This window comes from Physella acuta, unplaced genomic scaffold (assembly GCF_028476545.2).
Source record: "Physella acuta isolate Inbredline_101_S28 unplaced genomic scaffold, ASM2847654v3 ptg000928l, whole genome shotgun sequence".
Taxonomy (NCBI): Eukaryota; Metazoa; Mollusca; class Gastropoda; family Physidae; genus Physella; species Physella acuta.
The window spans coordinates 256,227-277,107 of NW_026732445.1; the positions used below are offsets into that span (position 1 = coordinate 256,227).

The window sequence follows — 20,881 nt, forward strand, 5'->3', positions numbered from 1 at the left end:
TATTGCAATTAATCTAAAAAAAATGTAGCTAAGTTATGAAAATAGTTTTTAAAATTTCTCTAGGAGTAGAGAGCAAAGTAACAGTTTGGATATAACTCAATTATTGTGGCAAATGAAAAGACATAATTAAATTGAATCTTAATACTGTGACGGAATCTGAAAAGGCCAGTTCATAAAATTAGAGATAAATAATGTGTTTAATCAATTTGCAGTTTTTTTTTTATTTATTCTGGTGAAGAGCTATGACCACCAAATTGTGCTGTTTTTTTAAAATTAAATTTCAGCTCTACCTCTTTTTGTACAATACAATTGTTCTGTAATAGTTCTGTAACAGTGCAATTTATATATTTCTAGCATTGAAAGCCTACAATTAGAACGAAATCAGCAACAACAATTAATGTCATAGTTAATAGAATTTTAAAATGTTTAATTTTTAAAAAAAAAACAACTAAAAGCTGTATGTTAAGAATATTGTTTCAGCACTTTTTTCTTTTATAAACCTAAAGAATTGATAAAGTTATGGTAATAATGTGGCACTGATTTTGAAATGAGCATACTGACCTTCTATGTATAAAGCTTTACAGAACCAATTAAAACAAATCCAATACATTCAAAAAGTTATTTCTTTATTTATTTCAGACAAAACTCAAAAGATATATCTTCACAATGATGAGACAAATGTAAAATGTGTTATCAAAAAAGGTCAGACAAGATAAAGTAGAATGATAAACAAAAAAGTATCATTTTAATAGGAGAGACCACATTAAATAAAATAGCATGAGAATTTAATTACTTTATCAAATATTAATTACTGCGTTATCAAAACTGTTCTCTTATAAAAATGTGAGGTTTAAGTTATTTAAATATTTGGGTGGAAAATATATTTTATACCTACTATGTTTATAAATTCAGTTGTTTGTTTAAAATTGTTCAGAGAACTCAAAGATACGAAATACCATTTTAATGTGGAAAATATGTAGATAAATTTAAATCAGTAAGCACAACATAACACAAGTAGTTCAAAACTTAAATAGGGGAAAGTATTAAATCACAGTCTTTTATATAAATAATATATAAATATATAAATGGATGAAATTATTGTGTTACTACAAGGATTAGTATATAAATATATATGTATATATATATATATATATATATATATATATATATATATATATATATATATATATATATATATATATATATATATATATATATATATATATATATATATATATATATATATAAGCAAACATTTTTCATTTCTGGCTATTTTTACAGTGGACATATATTGGGGAAATTGTTTCTGTTTGTGGATGAATACATTCTTTTTCCCATAAGAATTACTGAGTCAAAAATAAGCAGATTCCAAAAATTCCAAATCTACCTCTTGTTTAACAATAGATTGTGAGATTTGATGCTTGCATTCAATTATTCCTGTGTGACTTGTGGTTTCAAAATGGTTTTTAAATTACAGTATTGGACTAGTTTTATTGTAAAAAAAATTATCACATTTGTTTAAAAATAAAACTAACTAAAACTGAACAACCTGGTATTTTATCACAGAAGAGTACTACCAACCAGTTATGGTGGGTATTTTGATTATAAAAAATGGTCTAGCAGTAGCTCATGTGCCTGTGTTTTGTTTAATAAAAAGTGTACAGGAGACACATATTGACACATTTTATATAAGCCAACTATATAAAACCCAATCATACCATCTATACATTCTTAGCAAGGATAAAGTGTGCTGAAGTCTGCAATTGCTTATCAATTAATTAATTCAAGTTTGCATTATAATTGAAATCATCTCTAAAAATTTGTCTTGTAGCACTAGGTACAGAGGCTGGAGTCTAGTAGACACAACATGTTTGTAAACATATATATCAATAAGTATAAAATATTATTTACAAGTTTAATACTGGGAATTTAACCAAAGTTATATAAATTAAAATATGTATACATTGTTATTTTGGGAGCTACCTTTCCTTGGTATGTATTAAATAGTTTAATTATGTTATTTAATAGATAATTATACCAGTTAAAGGTCAAAAAATAAATTGAAATATTATTTTATATTTATTATCAATTCATATAATATTATGTTTATATTTAATGTTAATACTTTTAAAAATTGGATGCCTTACTACACCACATATGTAGTCTGATACAAACTAATATTTTTTGTGAGGTTGAGTTTTTGAAAATTTTAAATAATCAATTATTTAAATTATTGGTAAATTAATTATTAACATTGCTTAAAATAGTAAAATAGCATAATATAAATTGTTATTGTATAGAGCATTAAAATAAATTGTTTTTATCTTAAATAAACATTTCAAATAAAAGGTTGTAAATTTTAATTTTTAAAAATTATATGTAACATTAAATTCTTAAAAAAACAATGAAAAGTCGATGGTTTAAACCTCTGAGACAGTTATAGCACAAAAATGTTTTTTTCTTGTGGATTCTGTTTTTTTTTTAACTTTTGCACAGATGCCTAAATATTCTTAGATGTTTTGAGAACTTTGTTACATAACAATACAAAACTGAGAGCGGAAATTTAACAAAATAATTGAATGGTAACTGTCAAGATTCATTTCTGAGATACATGTGACTGAAATCTGTAAATCCCCCCAGTCAGCAAAACTGATGACATTAAGAAATATTTGTCAAACAACCGTCACAGTTGGCAGATGCTGCCCCTTATCTCAATGCCCTAACTTCATCCTCATCTACAGTAGCGTTTCTGCTGAATGACAGTGCATCTACTTCTCTTTCTGCATTTGTTTCATCTTCTCTGTCAGAGTAAAAAAGTGAGGAGAAAAGTTGTAAGTTGTTAATGTTAAGTATTTTATACTGTTGGACTAGACTACCATCCAGCATAAATCTGGTTTTGAAGCCTGGCAATCATGGGATTTAAATCACTATAATGTAATCCAGCTTTAATTGGTATCTATCATAGATTAAGTAAAGATAAATCCTTCAACATAAATTCAATTAAGAATGCAGAAGAAGAAGAAAAAACAAAAAACAACTTTGTCTGAAAGAATATAAGGGAAATGAATAGTATGAGCATTGCTTTTAAATGAATGAGTCTGTGTTTTAAGGCACTAAAAATAAATTAAAACTACTTAGAAAATTTTGTTTTTGAACTAAAGAGACAGTTGATAGAAAACTATGAAAAATTTACCACTAACATAAAAATAACACTTGTGAAGGTACAAATAATGGTGATTATTATAGTAACAAGTATAAAAATATGTAGTGAAAATATTTTTCTCTTGCATTTTTCAACATCAGTAATACTAATAGTATAAAGTTTAGTGTAAATTACAAAAACTTTAATGTCAAAACTATAAAAATCTTAGGCCTAATAAAAGACACCACAATTTTTTTGGTACCTTAATTTCTCTGCCAGATCATAGTCTTTATCAGCATTTTGCTTCACTGAGTATTTGCTTGGTTTTGATACGGGTTCATTGTCATCTATTATACTCATCCTTGAGACCTTGCCATCAGCTGTAGACACAAGTGTGTAATGCCAATCAATTATAATTTATTTAGTCCATAAGCTAACATTATTTTACATGAAATAGAAAAGTTAAAAATTGCCTTCCAGTTCTGCCCCCACTTACCTGTAAGCCTGCCCCCACTTACCTGTAAGCCTGCCCCCACTTACCTGTAAGTCTGCCCCCACCCACCTGTAAGCATACCCCCACTCACCTGTAAGTCTACCCCACCCACCTGTAAGTCTTCCCCCACCAATCTGTAAACCGGCTCCCACCCACCTGTAAACCTGCCCTCACTTACCTGTAAGTCTACCCCACCCACCTGTAAGTCTTCCCCCACCCATCTGTAAACCGGCTCCCACCCACCAGTAAGTCTGCCCCACCCATCTGTAAGCCTGCCCCCACTCACATGTAACTCTACCCCCACTCACATGTAAGTCTGCCCCCACCCACCTGTAAGCTATCCCCCCCACTCACCTGTAAGCATGCCCCCACTCACCTATAAGCCTGCCCCACCCACCTGTAAACTTGGCCCCACCCACCTGTAAGCATACCCCCACCCACCTGAAAACATGCCCCCACTCACCTGTAAGCCTGCCCCCACTCACATGTAAGTCTGCCCCCACCCACCTGTAAGCATGCCCCCACCCACCAGTAAGTCTGCCCCACTCACCTGTAAGTCTGCCCCACTCACCTGTAAGACAGCCCCCACCCACCTGTAAGCCTGCCCCCACCCACCTGAAAACATGCCCCCACTCACCTGTAAGCCTGCCCCCACTCACATGTAACTCTACCCCCACTCACATGTAAGTCTGCCCCCACCCACCTGAAAACATGCCCCACCCACCTGTAAGCCTGCCCCTACTCACATGTAACTCTATCCCCTCACATGTAAGTCTGCCCCCACCCACCTGTAAGCTATCCCCCCCCCACTCACCTGTAAGCATGCCCCCACTCACCTATAAGCCTGCCCCACCCACCTGTAAACTTGGCCCCACCCACCTGTAAGCATACCCCCACCCACCTGTAAGTCTGCCCCCACCCACCTGAAAACATGCCCCCACTCACCTGTAAGCCTGCCCCCACCCACCTGTAAGCCTGGCTCCCACCTACCTGTAAGCATGCCCCCACCCACCTGTAAGCCTGCCCCCACCCACCTGTAAGTCTGCCCCCACCCACCTGTAAGTCTGCCCCCACCCACCTGTAAGTCTGCCCCCACCCACCTGAAAACATGCCCCCCACTCACCTGTAAGCATGCCCCCACTCACCTGTAAGTCTGCCCCCACCCACCTGTAAGTCTGCCCCCATCCACCTGTAAGCATGCCCCCCACCCACCTGTAAGTCAGCCCCCACTCACCTGTAAGCCTGGCCCCACCCACCTGTAAGCATGCCCCCACCCACCTGTAAGCCTGCCCCCACTCACCTGTAAGCATGCCCCCACCCACCTGTAAGTCTGCCCCCCACTCACCTGTAAGTCTGCCCCACCCATCTGTAAGCCTGCCCCCACTCACCTGTAAGGATGCCCCCACCCACCTGTAAGCATGCTTCCACTCACCTGTAAGTCTGCCCCACCCACATGTAAACCTGCCCCCACCCACCTGTAAGCATGCCCCCACCCACCTGTAAGCCTGCCCCCACTCACCTGTAAGCATGCCCCCACCCACCTGTAAGTCTGCCCCCCACTCACCTGTAAGTCTGCCCCACCCACCTGTAAGCCTGCCCCCACTCACCTGTAAGGATGCCCCCACCCACCTGTAAGCATGCCCCCACTCACCTATAAGCCTGCCCCACCCACCTGTAAACTTGGCCCCACCCACCTGTAAGCATACCCCCACCCACCTGTAAGTCTGCCCCCACCCACCAGTAAGTCTGCCCCACCCACCTGTAAGCCTGGCCCCCACTCACCTGTAAGTCTGCCCCACCCACCTGTAAGCCTGGCCCCCACTCACCTGTAAGTCTGCCCCTACTCACCTGTAAGTCTGCCCCACTCACCTGTAAGACAGCCCCCACTCACCTGTAAGCCTGGCCCCACCCACCTGTAAGCCTGCCCCCACTCACCTGTAAGTCTGCCCCCACCCACCTGAAAACATGCCCCCACTCACCTGTAAGCCTGCCCCCACTCACATGTAACTCTACCCCCACTCACATGTAAGTCTGCCCCCACCCACCTGAAAACATGCCCCACCCACCTGTAAGCCTGCCCCTACTCACATGTAACTCTACCCCCACTCACATGTAAGTCTGCCCCCACCCACCTGTAAGCTATCCCCCCCACTCACCTGTAAGCTATCCCCCCCACTCACCTGTAAGCCTGCCCCCACCCACCTGTAAGTCTGCCCCCACCCACCTGTAAGTCTGCCCCCACCCACCTGTAAGTCTGCCCCCACCCACCTGAAAACATGCCCCCCACTCACCTGTAAGCCTGACCCCACCCACCTGTAAGTCTGCCCCCACCCACCTGAAAACATGCCCCCACTCACCTGTAAGTCTGCCCCACCCACCTGTAATCCTGACCCCACTCACCTGTAAGTCTGCCCGACTCACCTGTAAGTCTGCCCCCACTCACCTGTAAGTCTGCCAGTATCAGATGCCAGTTCCCACTCAAGCTGGTCCAGTGCCTGTTTATCCTCCATGTCTTGTTGTTCTGCCAAGCCCACATCATCATAAAAACTCAAGTCCTCACCATCCACAACTAGGATACAAGCAGAGTTCATTCTTTTTATTTACATTCAAACATTCATCTGGGGTGTTTTGGAGTGCAGTTTTTTATTCCTAAAATTGCACACCATCCACAACTAGGATACAAGCAGAGTTCATTCTTTCAATTTACATTCTAACATTCATCTGGGGTGTTTTGGAGTGCAGTTATTTATTCCTAAAATTGCACACCATCCACAACATGAAACCAAGTTGAAAGCAAGATCTAATATCCCATAAATTCATAAAGAGTAAATTATTTAGGTTATAAAACAAGATGCCCTGTGGTTTGAATTGAATGGTTTAACATAGAAAGTAAATGGCAGCACAAATACCCTACAGCTATTGAGGGATAAAAATATATCTAGCATTCATTAGTACTATTTTTTAAGGTCAAGGTTACTGTTATAGTAATTTCTGTGCTTGTTAAAATTTTTTTTTAAGTTTTAAATAGTAAAAAAGGTTTTATATTGTCGGGGATACAGTATGTTTTGTCAAAAAAAAAATGGTTAGACTTCATACAAGTCTAAGTTTTGAGAAACCAGTTCTTACCAACTGCTCTGGACTCCCTCCCTGAGGCTCGAGAACTGAAAGGCCTCTTCAACTTGTTGTCGTTGCTTGGTGTGAGATCAGTTCTAGAGCTCAGCCCACTGAATGGTCGGACTTCGGTCTCCCAGTCCGGGTGGTTTTTCTCAGAGTCCGTTTCAAACATTTGTTTCTGGTAAAACTTCCTGTAAACCGGGGTGATGTCATCCCCATCATCGTAATCAAATCCAACATCACTCTCATCACCGTCGTCATCAGCCACCCAGCCGTCTTCTTGGACGCGAGACATCATGACGTCTGAAATGATCGTATCCTCTGTGTCCAGAGACTGCAGGGACTGTTGGGTTTTCTTCAATGCACCTGAAGTACCTGAACACAATAAGAGGAGGAAAAATGGGCTAAATATTGGTTGAGGATGTAGAACGTTTATTGTTTGTTATTGGGTGATGATGTTGAATGGTAGACAAAGCCAATGGCTGGTTTGGTTTGATCTTAATGAGTCTGTAGGACAAACTAGTGACACCAGTTGAAATCTACAGGACAAACATGAGTCCATTGATGCACATTAATATTACTAGGACAAAGTTGTGTCTATTTGTGTCTGATAAATCAGTCTGAGTATTGAATTAGTAGAAGCCATTCTAATGCCACAAATATAACAGATATACATGCCCATGCTAACTTGAAAGTTACAGATTTGCTTCCTGGGCTAAAGACCATATAAGGTCCCAGATTACACCTAGCTTTAATAGGTAGCTGACTGGATTATAGAACAAATAGTCTCTACAAATGTCAAGGTCACAGAACAGATACTATAAATAATTTGAAGAATTGTATATAATCTGTTTGATCTGTTTTACTGATGCCTGCAATGCATGTTGATTGTTATAACATTTTAGGAATTTTTTTCATTTTTTATCTGATAGTATCAATTTAAAATCATTACACCCTCGTCTATTTAAAAGACAAATGAGAAGACTCAACACCTGAAGCATCAGAAGCCATTACTGTATTCCCTTAATAAAACAAATGTTGTTAGAAATGTAACACTAACCTGTTGTACTGTTAGGTCGGACTGGCCCCTTGTTAGACTGGCCTAGAGGTTGAACAACTGAACTCACTGGTCTACGCTGGGGTGCTGCATCAGACTGTTGTCGCTTCAAAACATTGTTTTCCTGTTTAACAGAACTGCTAGTTGCCACTTTGGATGACAAGGATTTTACATGGGAGATATCCGACTTGGAATTCTGAACATTTTGACGTGAAGATGTGGCTTCTTTCTGCGTGGCATTTTCTCCAGTTTTAGACTGCTTGGATTTATTGAGTTGAATTTTACTAGATTCTAACTTCAAAGCTTCACCAGCTGACTGTATCAATGCAGGTGAATCTTTACTATCCAGAGATTTAGAATTCACAGAATTTTTCTGGTCTTTGGACACAAGTTTAGTTTTTGAATCTTTTGGTTGAGGAGGTGCTGGAGACGGAGATTGATTTTTAGATTTCGATAAAACAGATGATTTGGTTGAGGGAGTGTTAGAGTCAACGCTACCAGCTGGGGAAGAGGTGAGCTGGGTTCTACTTCGTCGGGAGGCAGAAAGTGTTGGAGTTGTTGCGCTGCTCTGTCGGAGTGGCTTAATTCTGTTTGAATCCCCTCTGTCTAGCTGGCTGTCATCAGTTTTGGGCGTGGCCTGTTCTTTTGATGTTTGCAGGGCAGCTACTTCAATGAACATTTCATCTCCAAAAACTAGCAGAGGATTGTACTGGCTCTCCAGGCCTGTCTGAGATCTGGTTATATTAAAACAGTTTGATAAAAATATTACTTTATTACTTTTCAAGACATACAAACTTCATTACTTTGGTGTTTTTAAATGCAGATAAATGTTTACATTTTAAAAAATAGTCTTGCAGATAAACAAAGAGACATTCACTATTCATGATATAAATGTTAAAATTTAATTTTAATGTAATAATTTTTTAGAGAAAAATAAAATTAGCATAATTTTTGAGGGGCTGATTAGGACCAGACCCAAAGGCCAGATCTAAATGGCAAGGTTGGATAGAAAGAGCCAAAATTTTCTAGAGTCCTAAAGAAAAATTAATATTAGGTTTGATAGACAAGCTATTTTAACTAGATTCAATATGCCAACTGGTTTCAGAATATAATGCCTATCATCTGATAAAAATTACCAAAAAACAGCAACATAATGATTCCAGAATCAAACCATTAACTTATGAGTATTTATAGAATTTTTATCGTATTATATAGCTTATTTTCCTGTAAGTTATAAGACTTTGGCACTTGTATGAACACCGACAGAGCCTGTCAAAGCTAGGAACCCTTGTCCAGACCCAAACTCTAACCCTTAAAAACTTGACGAAATACAGTAATGTCTTGAGATCAAGCATACAACTACCAAGACTTGTGTACATATCACCTGCTTTGACTAGAAGATGGACTGCACTGGACAGCTTGACCACTGATCTGGCCACTGTAGGAGTAAGACAAAACCATCTCTTCCAACATGGCGGGTTTCACCTCATTCAATGGAATTGTTTCTCCCAGACTGCTCTCAGGTCGCCATGACCGGGGCGCCATTTGGTATACTGTGATTTATAAATTAAATGTACTGAATAACTTAATGTTCACTACTGGGTGTCAAACTATTTAATTTTTAGAACAACTGTCATGTATGTTCAGTCTCTTTTTTTTCAATTTTTTTTTTCAAAATATTTTCACTGTTGTTGCAAACAATACCTTGCTTTAAAATCAACGACGCAATGCAATTTAAATGAAGTTTTTTCCTTGTGTTAAATACAGCATTATTAAAATAACATGGTGTTCTAAAATAATCTAATCTCATCTTAAACCTAGTCCTAACCAAAGAGCAGACTTACATATAAGCCAGCAAATCAAAGAGTAATGTAAGGCCAAAAACAACCAACAATTTTTCTAAAGAAGATGATCTTCACTAAATTGGGTGCCAAAATTTGATAAGTTAGCAAGTGAGTTAAAAAAGCAAGGGTTGTTTCCCTTATGGCCATACAACTTGGAATCTACCACTTACAAAGAAAGGGTAGACTACTCTAATATGATTTTTTTTTGTTTAAGGGTTGTCTTTTCTTGAGACTTCAAACATTGTGTTCTGCTCAAAAAAGACATTAGACAAGAGTAGACTACTTACACCTGTTGCTCACTGTGATAGAGGGTTTATCTACTCTACTTGCAGGCCGTGACCCTATTTTACTGGCTGGACGTGACCCATTTTTATCCATTTTTGATGGACTACTTTTTCTGCTGGATGGAGGTCCTTCGGACTCAACTCCAGCTAAGAAAAAGCCTTCCATTGGAGACTGGTAGACACTGGAACCTTCAAGAGTCGGTGCCAGTTGGGAAATGTGTTTTAGGGCTTCACTTGGGGCTTTGGTGAGCAGACCATGGAATCTGAAGAACCAAAAGAAAAAACTGAATAAAAAATGTTTCACTCAGGATAAGGTCACTCTGGATTAGGCGTACTTCTATGAATACTGATAGGACTTATCAAAGCTATATGTTTCACTAGTATTGCTTTCACAAGCCCTGGCAAAACAATAGCTCTTTTTAATGCACTAGCCTTAACTAAGAAGGACCCTAAAGACTATAATGGGAGAGAAAAAAACAATATTGTATTGCCTGTCGATGTACTTAGAGTAAACCCTAACAGTTAAAAAACAAATTAATAATTAATTTTTTATTAAAACTGATTGATCTAAAACACTAGGTATCTGTAGGCACATATATAGTAAAGTTTCCCTTTCAAACCTGACGGTCTATGGGGCAAGTGAAGTAGAGTTCACTTGTTTCTGTGACCTCGGCATATGAAGAGATAGTGTGGTCAGCACTATGCCCAGCCGCCTTTACTTTCCCTAACGTGAGTTAGGTACCCATCAGAGTAGGGTGGACTCAGGGACGGTTTACTGACTTGAACCCGGATTCGAACTCGAGGCTTACGGGTTAGCAGTCCAGCTCTCTACCGCTAGACCACTCCGTCCCATAGGCACATATATAGTATAAAATAAATTAGCAGACTCACTCTATTTTTGATGCTGCTCGACTCTGAGCTCTAGAAACTGGTCTAGATTTTGTTTTTTCTGGCTTTGGTTTAGTTTGTTGTTCCACTGGTGGCTTCAGTCTAGTTTTATCTTTCTCAGCTCCATCAACAGAGGCGTTTGCGGCATCATTCTTGTCACTCAGGGGCCCCACAGAACTCTCCCCAAGTTTGGAGCTCTCCTCAACTGAAGTTGTTTTAAACGGCTCTGGTTCGGGGTCAGACTGGAACAGCTGTGATATTTTTTCCTGCTTTTTGCGAGGTGTGGACTTTGTCTGGGATGTTTTTAAATGCTTTGAATTTTTATGGCTGTCTCTAGATTCTCTGTGGTTATTAAAATAGAAATCAATAAAATTTGGTCTCAAAACAATATTATACCAGGAATTCAGCCTACAGGAAATTACATAAATTAATGAACTTTAAACCTGAAGAATATATGTTATAACTAAAACAAATCAGGGATGGAGCTTTGTGTTTTTTGACACATTATTGTGAATGATTTGTGCATTACTAACAGTTTTTCTTTCTAACATCTCTTTGGGAATTCCCTCCCCCCCTCCCCCTGACAAAATAGTGTTCCCCAGAGAAAAATGTCAGAAAGAAGCCTTGATTACTAATTAGAGACAGTCATGACACAAACTTTTCAAATAATATGATAAAGCATTTTGATAAAGAAAAATAAATCATTTAAAAAAATATCAATCATGCTGAATCTTATTACTCAAATAATATAAAATTTCAACTTTAAATATGTATTAAGTTTTATGAATTTTTAAAAGTAATTTCTTATGAATCACTACTACTTAATAAAAAAAAATTAAGCCTAAAGGCTTTGGGTAGGAACTCATGCAGATTGTACATGCCTTGCGATATTGTTTTCTAAATGCCAGGATTCCAGTGGTGAAGCCTCTCTCACTATGTAGGATGAGTCTAATGCTGTTTTTTTGTCTGGCTTCTAGACATAAGAATTTTATTTTACAAAATATATTCAATCATAACGACATTACAAAGTTTATAACAAACAATCTGGCAAGTTTAGGCCTACCAGAATTTTCAGATATGACAGGATGATAATACAGTCAATGAAAAAAGTAGTTTGCCAAGAACATACAAGAGTTTGAAAATGGAATAGATCTATATAGGAATAATTATGTGATCTTTGTTCTTAGATAGTAAAAGAAGGAAATCCCTGATGATAAAACCACAAAGGAAAAAACAGAAACTGTGACATCAGACATCAATACATGACCTGACAAACACCAGACATTAACATACGACAAGAAAAAGTTTAACATCCATATGACAAGAAACAATTAATAAATACCAGACATCAACACATGAAAGAAACAGTTTAACATGGACCATTAACACACGACAAGAAAAAGTTTAACATCCATATGACAAGAAACCGTTAAATACCAGACATCAACACATGAAAGAAACAGTTTAACATGAACCATTAACACATGACAAGAAAAAGTTTAACATCCATATGACAAGAAACAGTTAAATACCAGACATAAACATATGAAAGAAACAGTTTAACATGAACCATTAACACACGACAAGAAAAAGTTTAACATCCATATGACAAGAAACCGTTAAATACCAGACATCAACACATGAAAGAAACAGTTTAACATGAACCATTAACACATGACAAGAAACTGTTTAACACCAGCCATCAACACCTGACAAGCTATTGGACACTGTTGTTCACTTACCATACTGTCTGCAGTGCTGGACAGGGGGGTCACAGTGACATTTGGTGATGCGGACATGACTGGGGGGTCAGGAGAGGGGACTACAGCTTCAAACAGGGACTGGAAATCTACTCTTTCTCCCTCATCTGTCAACAGAGTTAAAAACTGTAACCTAAGAAAGTTTTTAATTGCTAAGTCTCTATATAACTAGAACAGCTGTTTGAAGAGGTGTTCTTTTCTTCCAGTTTTTCTGTATAGTTGATGGTTTTGTTTTTTAGCAAAATGTATTTTTTGTAACCGGAATTTCTGAGCATTGCTAAACCCATTCAGCATCCACCCGTCAACAGCTATGTTGGTGGGTTAAATAATTTACCAAAATTTACTTGTCGTAATACTAATCTAATCGATGAGCTTACTTGGAAAATGGAAGCTTTTATTTTCTATTAACAAAAATTACTAAAAAATTGTATTATGGTGTTTTGAACTAGATTGTACTTTTTATTGTGAAAAATTAATTTTTTTCTAGTCTAAAATTGATATTTTCTTTATTTAGTAAAAAAAAAGAATCATTACTTAAAAATAAAATCATGGTGTGCAGCATTATTTTCGTATATCAAATATGAGGCTTGAAATAAACAGGAAAAAAAAATCTGAGTGTTTTTGCAGCGGGGGTACTAAAAAAAACTAGGGGGCAAACTGAAAATAATTCTGGGCTAAAAGAGTTACTTGATTGTTTTTTACCTAAACTTTTTAACATTATTTCTGCACTAATTTTTTGGTACACAAACTATTCCCAAGTGAGTAATATGATATTCCTTAAAACAAACATTTTACCATTGAGGGTTCCTTCCCTGCTCAGGGAAGCAGAGTTGTGGTTTCTCCCTGCTGACAAGGCTCTAGAGGAACTAGACGGGCTGGACGAGTGAAACTGTTGAGCAGAGCCTCCAGACCACTGGGGAGGTTGTGGTGCAAACGTTTCAGCCAGTTCAGTCCTCCGGTGCTTTTTCAGCATGAGTCTCTCAGCGTACGACAAAGTGGATTTGAATTTAATTTCTGGAACATTGTTTTGTTGTGTGGTTCCTGTTGACTCATCCAGCGTCCTCACTGTAAAATTGTCAGGTGTGTCAATAAAAAAATGAAAAATTTTTAATTTCATTTTTTTCCAAATTATATAAATAAAGTTAGCTTAAAATTAGGTGGCTAAAGTATTAAAAGCTACAGTTTAATAAATGTATAGTGTTGGTAACGCACTCATTTCTAATAATTTTCCCTAGTGAAAGTATTTAATTGTAGCCTAGCCTCCTACAGGATTTAATAACTAAAACCTAGAATTGTAAATTTAATTTTCTGATTATTTGGACTTATTACATTTTCAATTGAATGGTAAGCCTAGCTAAATAATGTTACCTTACTAGCATTAAGTAGTATTAAGATCTTTTAATAAATTTAATAAACTAAAATTCAAGTTTCAAAAATCCTCCATAGAACAACCTGGTAAGATGACAGGAGAAACAGCACGGTTAGGTGAGTTAGCATTAGGGGAGTAAGAGTTAGATGGTTCTCCTTGTCTCCAGGCCATCAATGCTTGTTGGAACGAGGCAGCACTCTGGGACTCGTCATAATTTCCTTGCAGCAGTGAGCTGTCAGAGATGTGGACTGAAGCCTGTGCGGCTCCGGATTCATTGTTGGCAACAGATGCCTGGCAATTGGGGCAAACATTTAAGAATGCTACCAAAGTGATACTTTCTAAATTAAACTTTAACTAAAAAGTACTGTATATATATATATATATATATATATATATATATATATATATATATATATATATATACACACCAAGACAATTTTCAATGAATAAAATAAAAAGTGACTTATTTTTACTTACAGAGTAAGACACTATGGAACCACTTGCATGGCTTCCTCTGTTCAAACACAAAAAAAAGAAATAAAACTGAACATTGTTCAAACTCTCAACAATTGTCAAAACTGTAACACATGTTGGTCCTAACTGGGGTCAGAACGAAATAACGCAAACAAATAAGCTAAACCATGAGGATTCCAGTATGATCCAATGCCAGATTAGGACCTGACGGGACTGCCTCATTTAGGTTCAGTTTTTAATTGATCTCTGTAATACAAGAAAAGGTGGCACAGATTCTCTGATGAATTTTAATAATCATATTTAACCGTTAAACTATTCTGATTGTCTTAATTACTTAATAATAGTGTCTCTTCAATAAAAAAAAAATATTTTTAAACATTTGGGGGCAGAAATTTTTTTTTGTATTCCTGCTACTGTCAGAATTTAGATTACTGTTAAAGAATAGGGTCATCTAAGTAGGGTTAAAATGTTGATACTAGCAATATTAATAGCTGCAATGTGAATTATTGGCATACTTCCAGGGAAGACTATCAGATATTAAAAAGATAGGGACTACACAAAATTCTCTAAACCACACAAGTCAGCTCAAACATATCTGAGAACCACAGAACTAGTAGCTGGAAAACTGTGTCAGTATGTTTTATAAAACTAGCATATTTACTTACTGCTGGGAACTGCTGTCCATATTCAAACGTGGGGACATTGAAATTCTTGGCCCTGATGCCTGAAATCACAAGCAATCATAAACATCTCTCTTCACACATCAATTATGTTTTGTATTGAACAGTGTTAAATAAATTATTTTTAAAATTATCTTTTTAGATAGTTACAACCTACATATTAAAAAATCAAATTTATAAATAAAGTTTTAAAAAGTTATTACTGATTACTGGATAATAATTTTGTTACATTAGCCTACTTTAACATTTTATTTAAAGGTTGAGTTTATCTATTTTACTTAAACAATATTTGCAAGCACTCTGTAACCAGTGTTGGTTACATAATTTATATTTTAATGAAATTTTACTTTTTGTTTAAACTAAGTAGAATAACATGCTGCTCATTATTTTAATGTCATTAAGTTGTAGTGAAAGAACACTTACACTGAGTGGAACACTGCGATGCTGCTTCAGGGCTCCCTTCAAGTGGAAAGCAGAAAAACATCCAAAGCAGAATATTTCAGAGCACTGAACACAAGTCTGCAAGAAAAAGTTTGAAAATAGACTATCCTTTCAGATCATTTGGTCTAGATCATCTGTCCTCAGGATGTGAAGGGATAGAGTGGTAATATCTAGGGTCAGTCGCCTTTACTTCCCTTGACTTGAGTCATGTACCCACTAGATCTACATGGACTCAGGGAGATTGACTTGAGTCATGTACCCACTAGATCTACATGGACTCAGGGAGATTGACTTGAGTCATGCACCCACTAGATCTACATGGACTCAGGGAGATTGACTTGAGTCATGTACCCACTAGATCTACATGGACAGGGAGATTGCAGGATTTGAGCCAGTGAATGGGACTCAAGACTTGCAGGCTAGTAACTATGAGGTAAAGTCTGCAGGAAAAAGTTTGGTAATTCTTACATTTTTTTTCTTAAATGGACCCCAGGGAATTAGTATTGAATTTGAATGTTCCATTAATTATTTTAAAAATTATGTGAGATGTCATTAAAATAAAAGTAGATACAAAAGTTTGTTGTGTGGTTTTTGTCAGACTTTACTAAAGATTAGACGTAGAATGATTTGTAGAATGGTAAAATTTTAAAATAAATCTTCTTAGTATATCTTGAGAGACACATTGTATTATCACACAAATAAAAACTCACTAAAGTGGCAGTCCTATCTTCACACTGGCCACATTTTGGACCTTTGAGTTTATCTTTTGCTGCTGTGTTTGTGGGAGGTTTTCTCTGAGCAATATAATTCATTGTTCCAGGGTGATTTGGCCTCTTCGGTATATCTTGAAAAGCAAGAATCAAGTTACATAAAATATCTTGAACATCAACTATTAAATAGTATAAAATACTTAAAACATCAACATTGAAAAACATGTTTAGCACCAACTATTAAATACATGAAATGTTTTAGATAATTAATAACTTAAAATAAAATGTAGTAAAATAAAAGAACAAAGAAACTTGTGAGTTATGAATTATTACAATTCATTTTGAACAAATCACAATAACTTTACTGATATATCTATTGAACTCTCCCTACTAAAGAGTTATAAGAATGGAGTGGATTATTTAAAAAGGTGTTGCATTTAGAATTTACGAGTAAATGTATGTATCTGGATTAATAATAGATAGAAATAGAATGTTAAGCATAGAAATTTCTTTTTACATTAAAATAAACTGTATAGCCTACTTCTTTCTAATTCCATTGTAAGCATTCAACTAAATATAAAAGTTAAAATGTTTAACTGTAATGAGTAATGCCTGATGTGATATATACCTATAGGTTCATCCTGCAAGATTTTCACAACCCTTTTCTTCTTCCCTTCACCAGCGGGCTTGTCAGCTTTAGGTTTCAAAACTTCTGATGCATAGTTTGTCAGGGATCCACTATTGGTCTGACCTTTGCTCCAGAAGCCTCCTCCTTTTCTTCTGTTAAGGAGCAGCAGGAAAATGTATTTAACAAAATTAAACAGATTTGTATTCTATTGAATATTGTTTAAACCTCAGCCTTCAAGTTTTAAACAACAACTTTTAATTGAATGCCATGTGGGATCTGAAATATTTTTATATTGCAAAAGTAAACAAACATAATTTGTGACTAATTAATAATAATTATTTATCTTACTCTCTGTCTTCTTTTTCTCTATTCATTGCAGTCTTCAATTCTCTTAGTCGCTCCTCCATTTTGCGATTATCTTCTTCTAGGCGTTTAGTTTGGTCTCTTGCATGTTTAAGGTTTCTAAGAATTGGAAAATAAATTTTACATGTATACTTTTGTAATGCTTCTGTCATTGTAATTGTTCTTTTTCAAAACACCATTTAAATAAACAACTAAAATAAAAAATTTTGTAAATCTTTAAAAAGTAAGCCTACTTTGAAAAAAAAAACAACATTTAAAAATTAAACTCATCAGGTATCAGAAAGAAAATATTTTAAACATTTTTGTACTCTTTGATAAATTAAGTATTTTTAGTATTTAACATTGAATGTTATGAGTTTTTTTTTCATACACTCTTTGCAGTAATTACTTTATTCAGTATTGATTGCTGTAGATGAGTCTTTCTAATTAAAAAACACAAACAACAGAAACAAACTACTTTTTAAATAACAGGTGGTGCTTTCACATGCAGTATTTTAAAAAAGAAATACATTTTTTTAAAAGCAAAATGTGATGCAATAAAAAATGTTTTTTGAATAGAAAAAGGAACTTTTATTTAAGGAGGTACTACCAAGCTTCCATAGCTAACTCCCACAATGCTATCAAGCATACAAGCAGAATAAATTTTTTTTTCAAAGGCTTATCTTTGAATCACTTTTGAAAGACTTTTGCCTCTTACTCCTCATTATCCCAAAATGACAGACACCCCCCCCCCCCTCCACTGGTCAACATTGGGTTTATTGATCCATTTTTATTATAATTTACAAAAAAATGTTTTTTAAATGCAAAATAACTGCTAAATTCTAAGTTCAAAAATATAAGTGTAACATCACACTGAACCTCCCATTCCTATAACAGTGACAATTCCCTCCCCCTTCTCATTAATATAATTCATGTACAATAGCAAAAAGTTTTTATTATAAAGTAGGCCTACAGCTAAAAAGTAGAATGTCAAACGTCATCATGCAAACAACAAAAATTAGTTTATAATTTGGTAAACTTTGTTGATTTTGTGAAATAATTGAAGTAAAAGAAAGGCATGTGATTGATGAGAAATAGGTTCAATTTTTTTTTTAAAACAATGCTGTTACTACTGTTTTAATAGGAATTTCTTTTTTTAAATAATAGGATATTAGTCTTCATAAATTAAATTTTGCATGAACAGCACTATTCTTTATCTAATATATAGAGTATTATTTGTATAACTTTCATTTAACCCAAGTTGGAGTGTGAAATATTCTCACTGAGAAAGTATTTAAATACTTAATGGGCAAACAAATTTTAGATAAATGTTTTCAATTTTCAATATCGCCATAAACACAGGAATAATGAAAACACATCTGCTTAATTAAGCACAGGCTTCAGGGTAAAAAAAATGTGCACTGTGTTATAAAATGACACTTTGTCTACTCTAAAGAACATGTTCCAAAAACAGTGATTTGTATAGAAATACATCAGTCAAGTTTTTTCTTACATCTTATATCTAAAAGTAATGTAGCTTAGGTATACTTAAAACATATGTGGCAAGCTTTTACAAAGTATAGACCAAAATGCAAAGTAGATAAACTAAACACTAATAAGCGTTTACAAAGTAAACTACTTACAAAAACTCAGTCCTTGTTAATATAATCAAAGATTTTTAAAAAGAAGAGTCAGGTAATTAGCCATGATAACTAAAACTTTAAGAAAAACAAATTCTAAAAGAATGAAGCAATTTTTAATTTAAAGTCTTATTAAAACTATTTTTGATTAGACCTATACTTTAGTTACAAAAAAACAACATTTTAGTTATGAGACACAGTGATTTATCAGTAAACATTCTGATGGAATCCACTTTTATTTTGGTTTCTGAAATAACTTAATGCATGAAACGATTAGATATCACAATAGTGGTGCTTTTAAAAGTAGCAGTTTTAAGTTAAAATTAACCCATATAAAATTAATTTCCTCATATAAAAATCAGTTTTTATTTATTGTTATAATTGGGGATAAAGGTGTGGTGTCTCTTAGAAATCTTACATAATACAAAGGGTGGTGGTCTAAGCATATGTTAAGTAACACTGATAGGGTAAGATGGTACATTATAAATGTTGCATTTTTGAGTTATATAATATATGCACATGCATGGTTCCTTAGGCGTTTAATGGTGGTCTTTTTTTTTAATAAATTTTTTACCATGTATTTGAAACAAGGTACTTACTGTGCACGGAGTCGTACTGAAATATCTTCTTTACGAGTTGATGTGTTGAATCCAGACATTTTTATTGAATGAAAAATATCCACTCGTTTAAATAAAATTACTGAAAATTTAATAATAACCTAAGATTATCAATCATAAATTCAGCATAAAATGTTAAACTCATTTTGTTAAAGCAACAAACAAAATAGGAGTTGTTGTGAATAACTAAAAACAGCAGTTTTTCTGGTAGTTTTATCGATATGTTAAAAATAGGGAATGATAATAAAAGCTATGAATAGTCAGGGTTTGGTTAATGAGAGGATACAATTGCAAGATAGTGATAGTTTAAGTTTAATAAATGTATCAGTATAATATAATTTTCGTGTGTATTTTATTAAACAATAAAAATTTCCAACATTTAAACAGTTCTAAAACATGCTATTTTTAAAAAGAGGTTAAACTTATGCGGTAACTGAGATTACCTAGAACTAGTTCTCTAGACTAATCAGTTAATTAAAATTACTAAATGACACAAGAACTGAGAAGAGTTCAGAAGACTAACAAGTCTTGTGTTGTTAAGTAAAAGTTAAGCTGTACTTGAAGTACATATGAATATCATTCATGTAAACAATCAGTTTATTTATTTTTTTAAATTATTAGCCTGTTATTGAATTACTCTATGGCTATGTTATAAACATATGATATTATAAGAATATAAGTAACTTGTTCAGCCTAGTTTTACAGTTACAGTCTGCTGAAAATTCAAAATCAGAAAATTAAATAACGAGTGATGGTTGTCGTTTTGATGTTAGGTTTGTAGTAATGTAGTATGTTCAATCTTTTGTTATGTTCAATGTTTTGTTATGCATAAATAATGTTAAAAGAATGATGAGTCTGTCGAGTGTTGTTTGTTGTTGTTGGATTTGTTTGTCCAGTCAAAAGGATAGCAACGACAATAAATAAAGAACTGCTATTAAAACGGTATGAGTGCGCGAAGAAAATATAATATAATGGCAATGATATCGTTACCATAATGATAACCGAATATAGTTTATGTTGCTTTCCACCCCAAATGCGTTTTAGCCAACACACAATTGAATCAATGAATGGAATCTGCAACCGGTGGCGTCCCCAGTGATGGATAAACAATCGATCGGCAAGTAAAATCCCGTTCTCGCGGTTGACGGTATTCAAGGTAGACTACTACAAAAAATATTAAAATTAAATTAAACTTTTCTTTTTAGTGTGAGATACGAACGAGTCTCACAATTTTTTTCATAGACCAAGCGGTGGTGGGGGGGGGGGGGGGGGGGGGAATGAACTATTGAGTGAATTATTAACATTGTTTTAATATAGATGGTATAATCAAACATAGACTGTCATAGATCTACCTGGTAATTTAACTTTCAAAACCTGTAGTGGCCTTCATGATTTCTT

At 35.3% G+C, this 20,881-nt stretch overlaps 1 protein-coding gene across 1 annotated transcript; it reads right to left on the reverse strand.

The window, feature by feature from the left end:
• Nucleotides 1–1,195: 1,195 nt before the first annotated feature.
• Nucleotides 1,196–20,604, reverse strand: LOC131953534 (zinc finger B-box domain-containing protein 1). Its single transcript, XM_059316755.1, has 20 exons — nt 20,474–20,604; nt 19,466–19,565; nt 17,233–17,346; nt 16,885–17,036; nt 16,257–16,390; nt 15,529–15,624; nt 15,091–15,149; nt 14,429–14,465; nt 14,035–14,242; nt 13,378–13,647; nt 12,565–12,689; nt 11,704–11,795; nt 10,826–11,164; nt 9,938–10,197; nt 9,191–9,359; nt 7,810–8,540; nt 6,762–7,124; nt 6,079–6,204; nt 3,405–3,522; nt 1,196–2,800 (listed from the first exon to the last, which is right to left on the reverse strand). Exons 2-20 carry the CDS (start codon nt 19,522–19,524, stop codon nt 2,707–2,709), a joined length of 3,546 nt encoding a protein of 1,181 aa, XP_059172738.1. The 5' UTR covers nt 19,525–19,565; nt 20,474–20,604; the 3' UTR covers nt 1,196–2,706.
• Between the last annotated feature and the right edge of the window lie 277 nt (nt 20,605–20,881).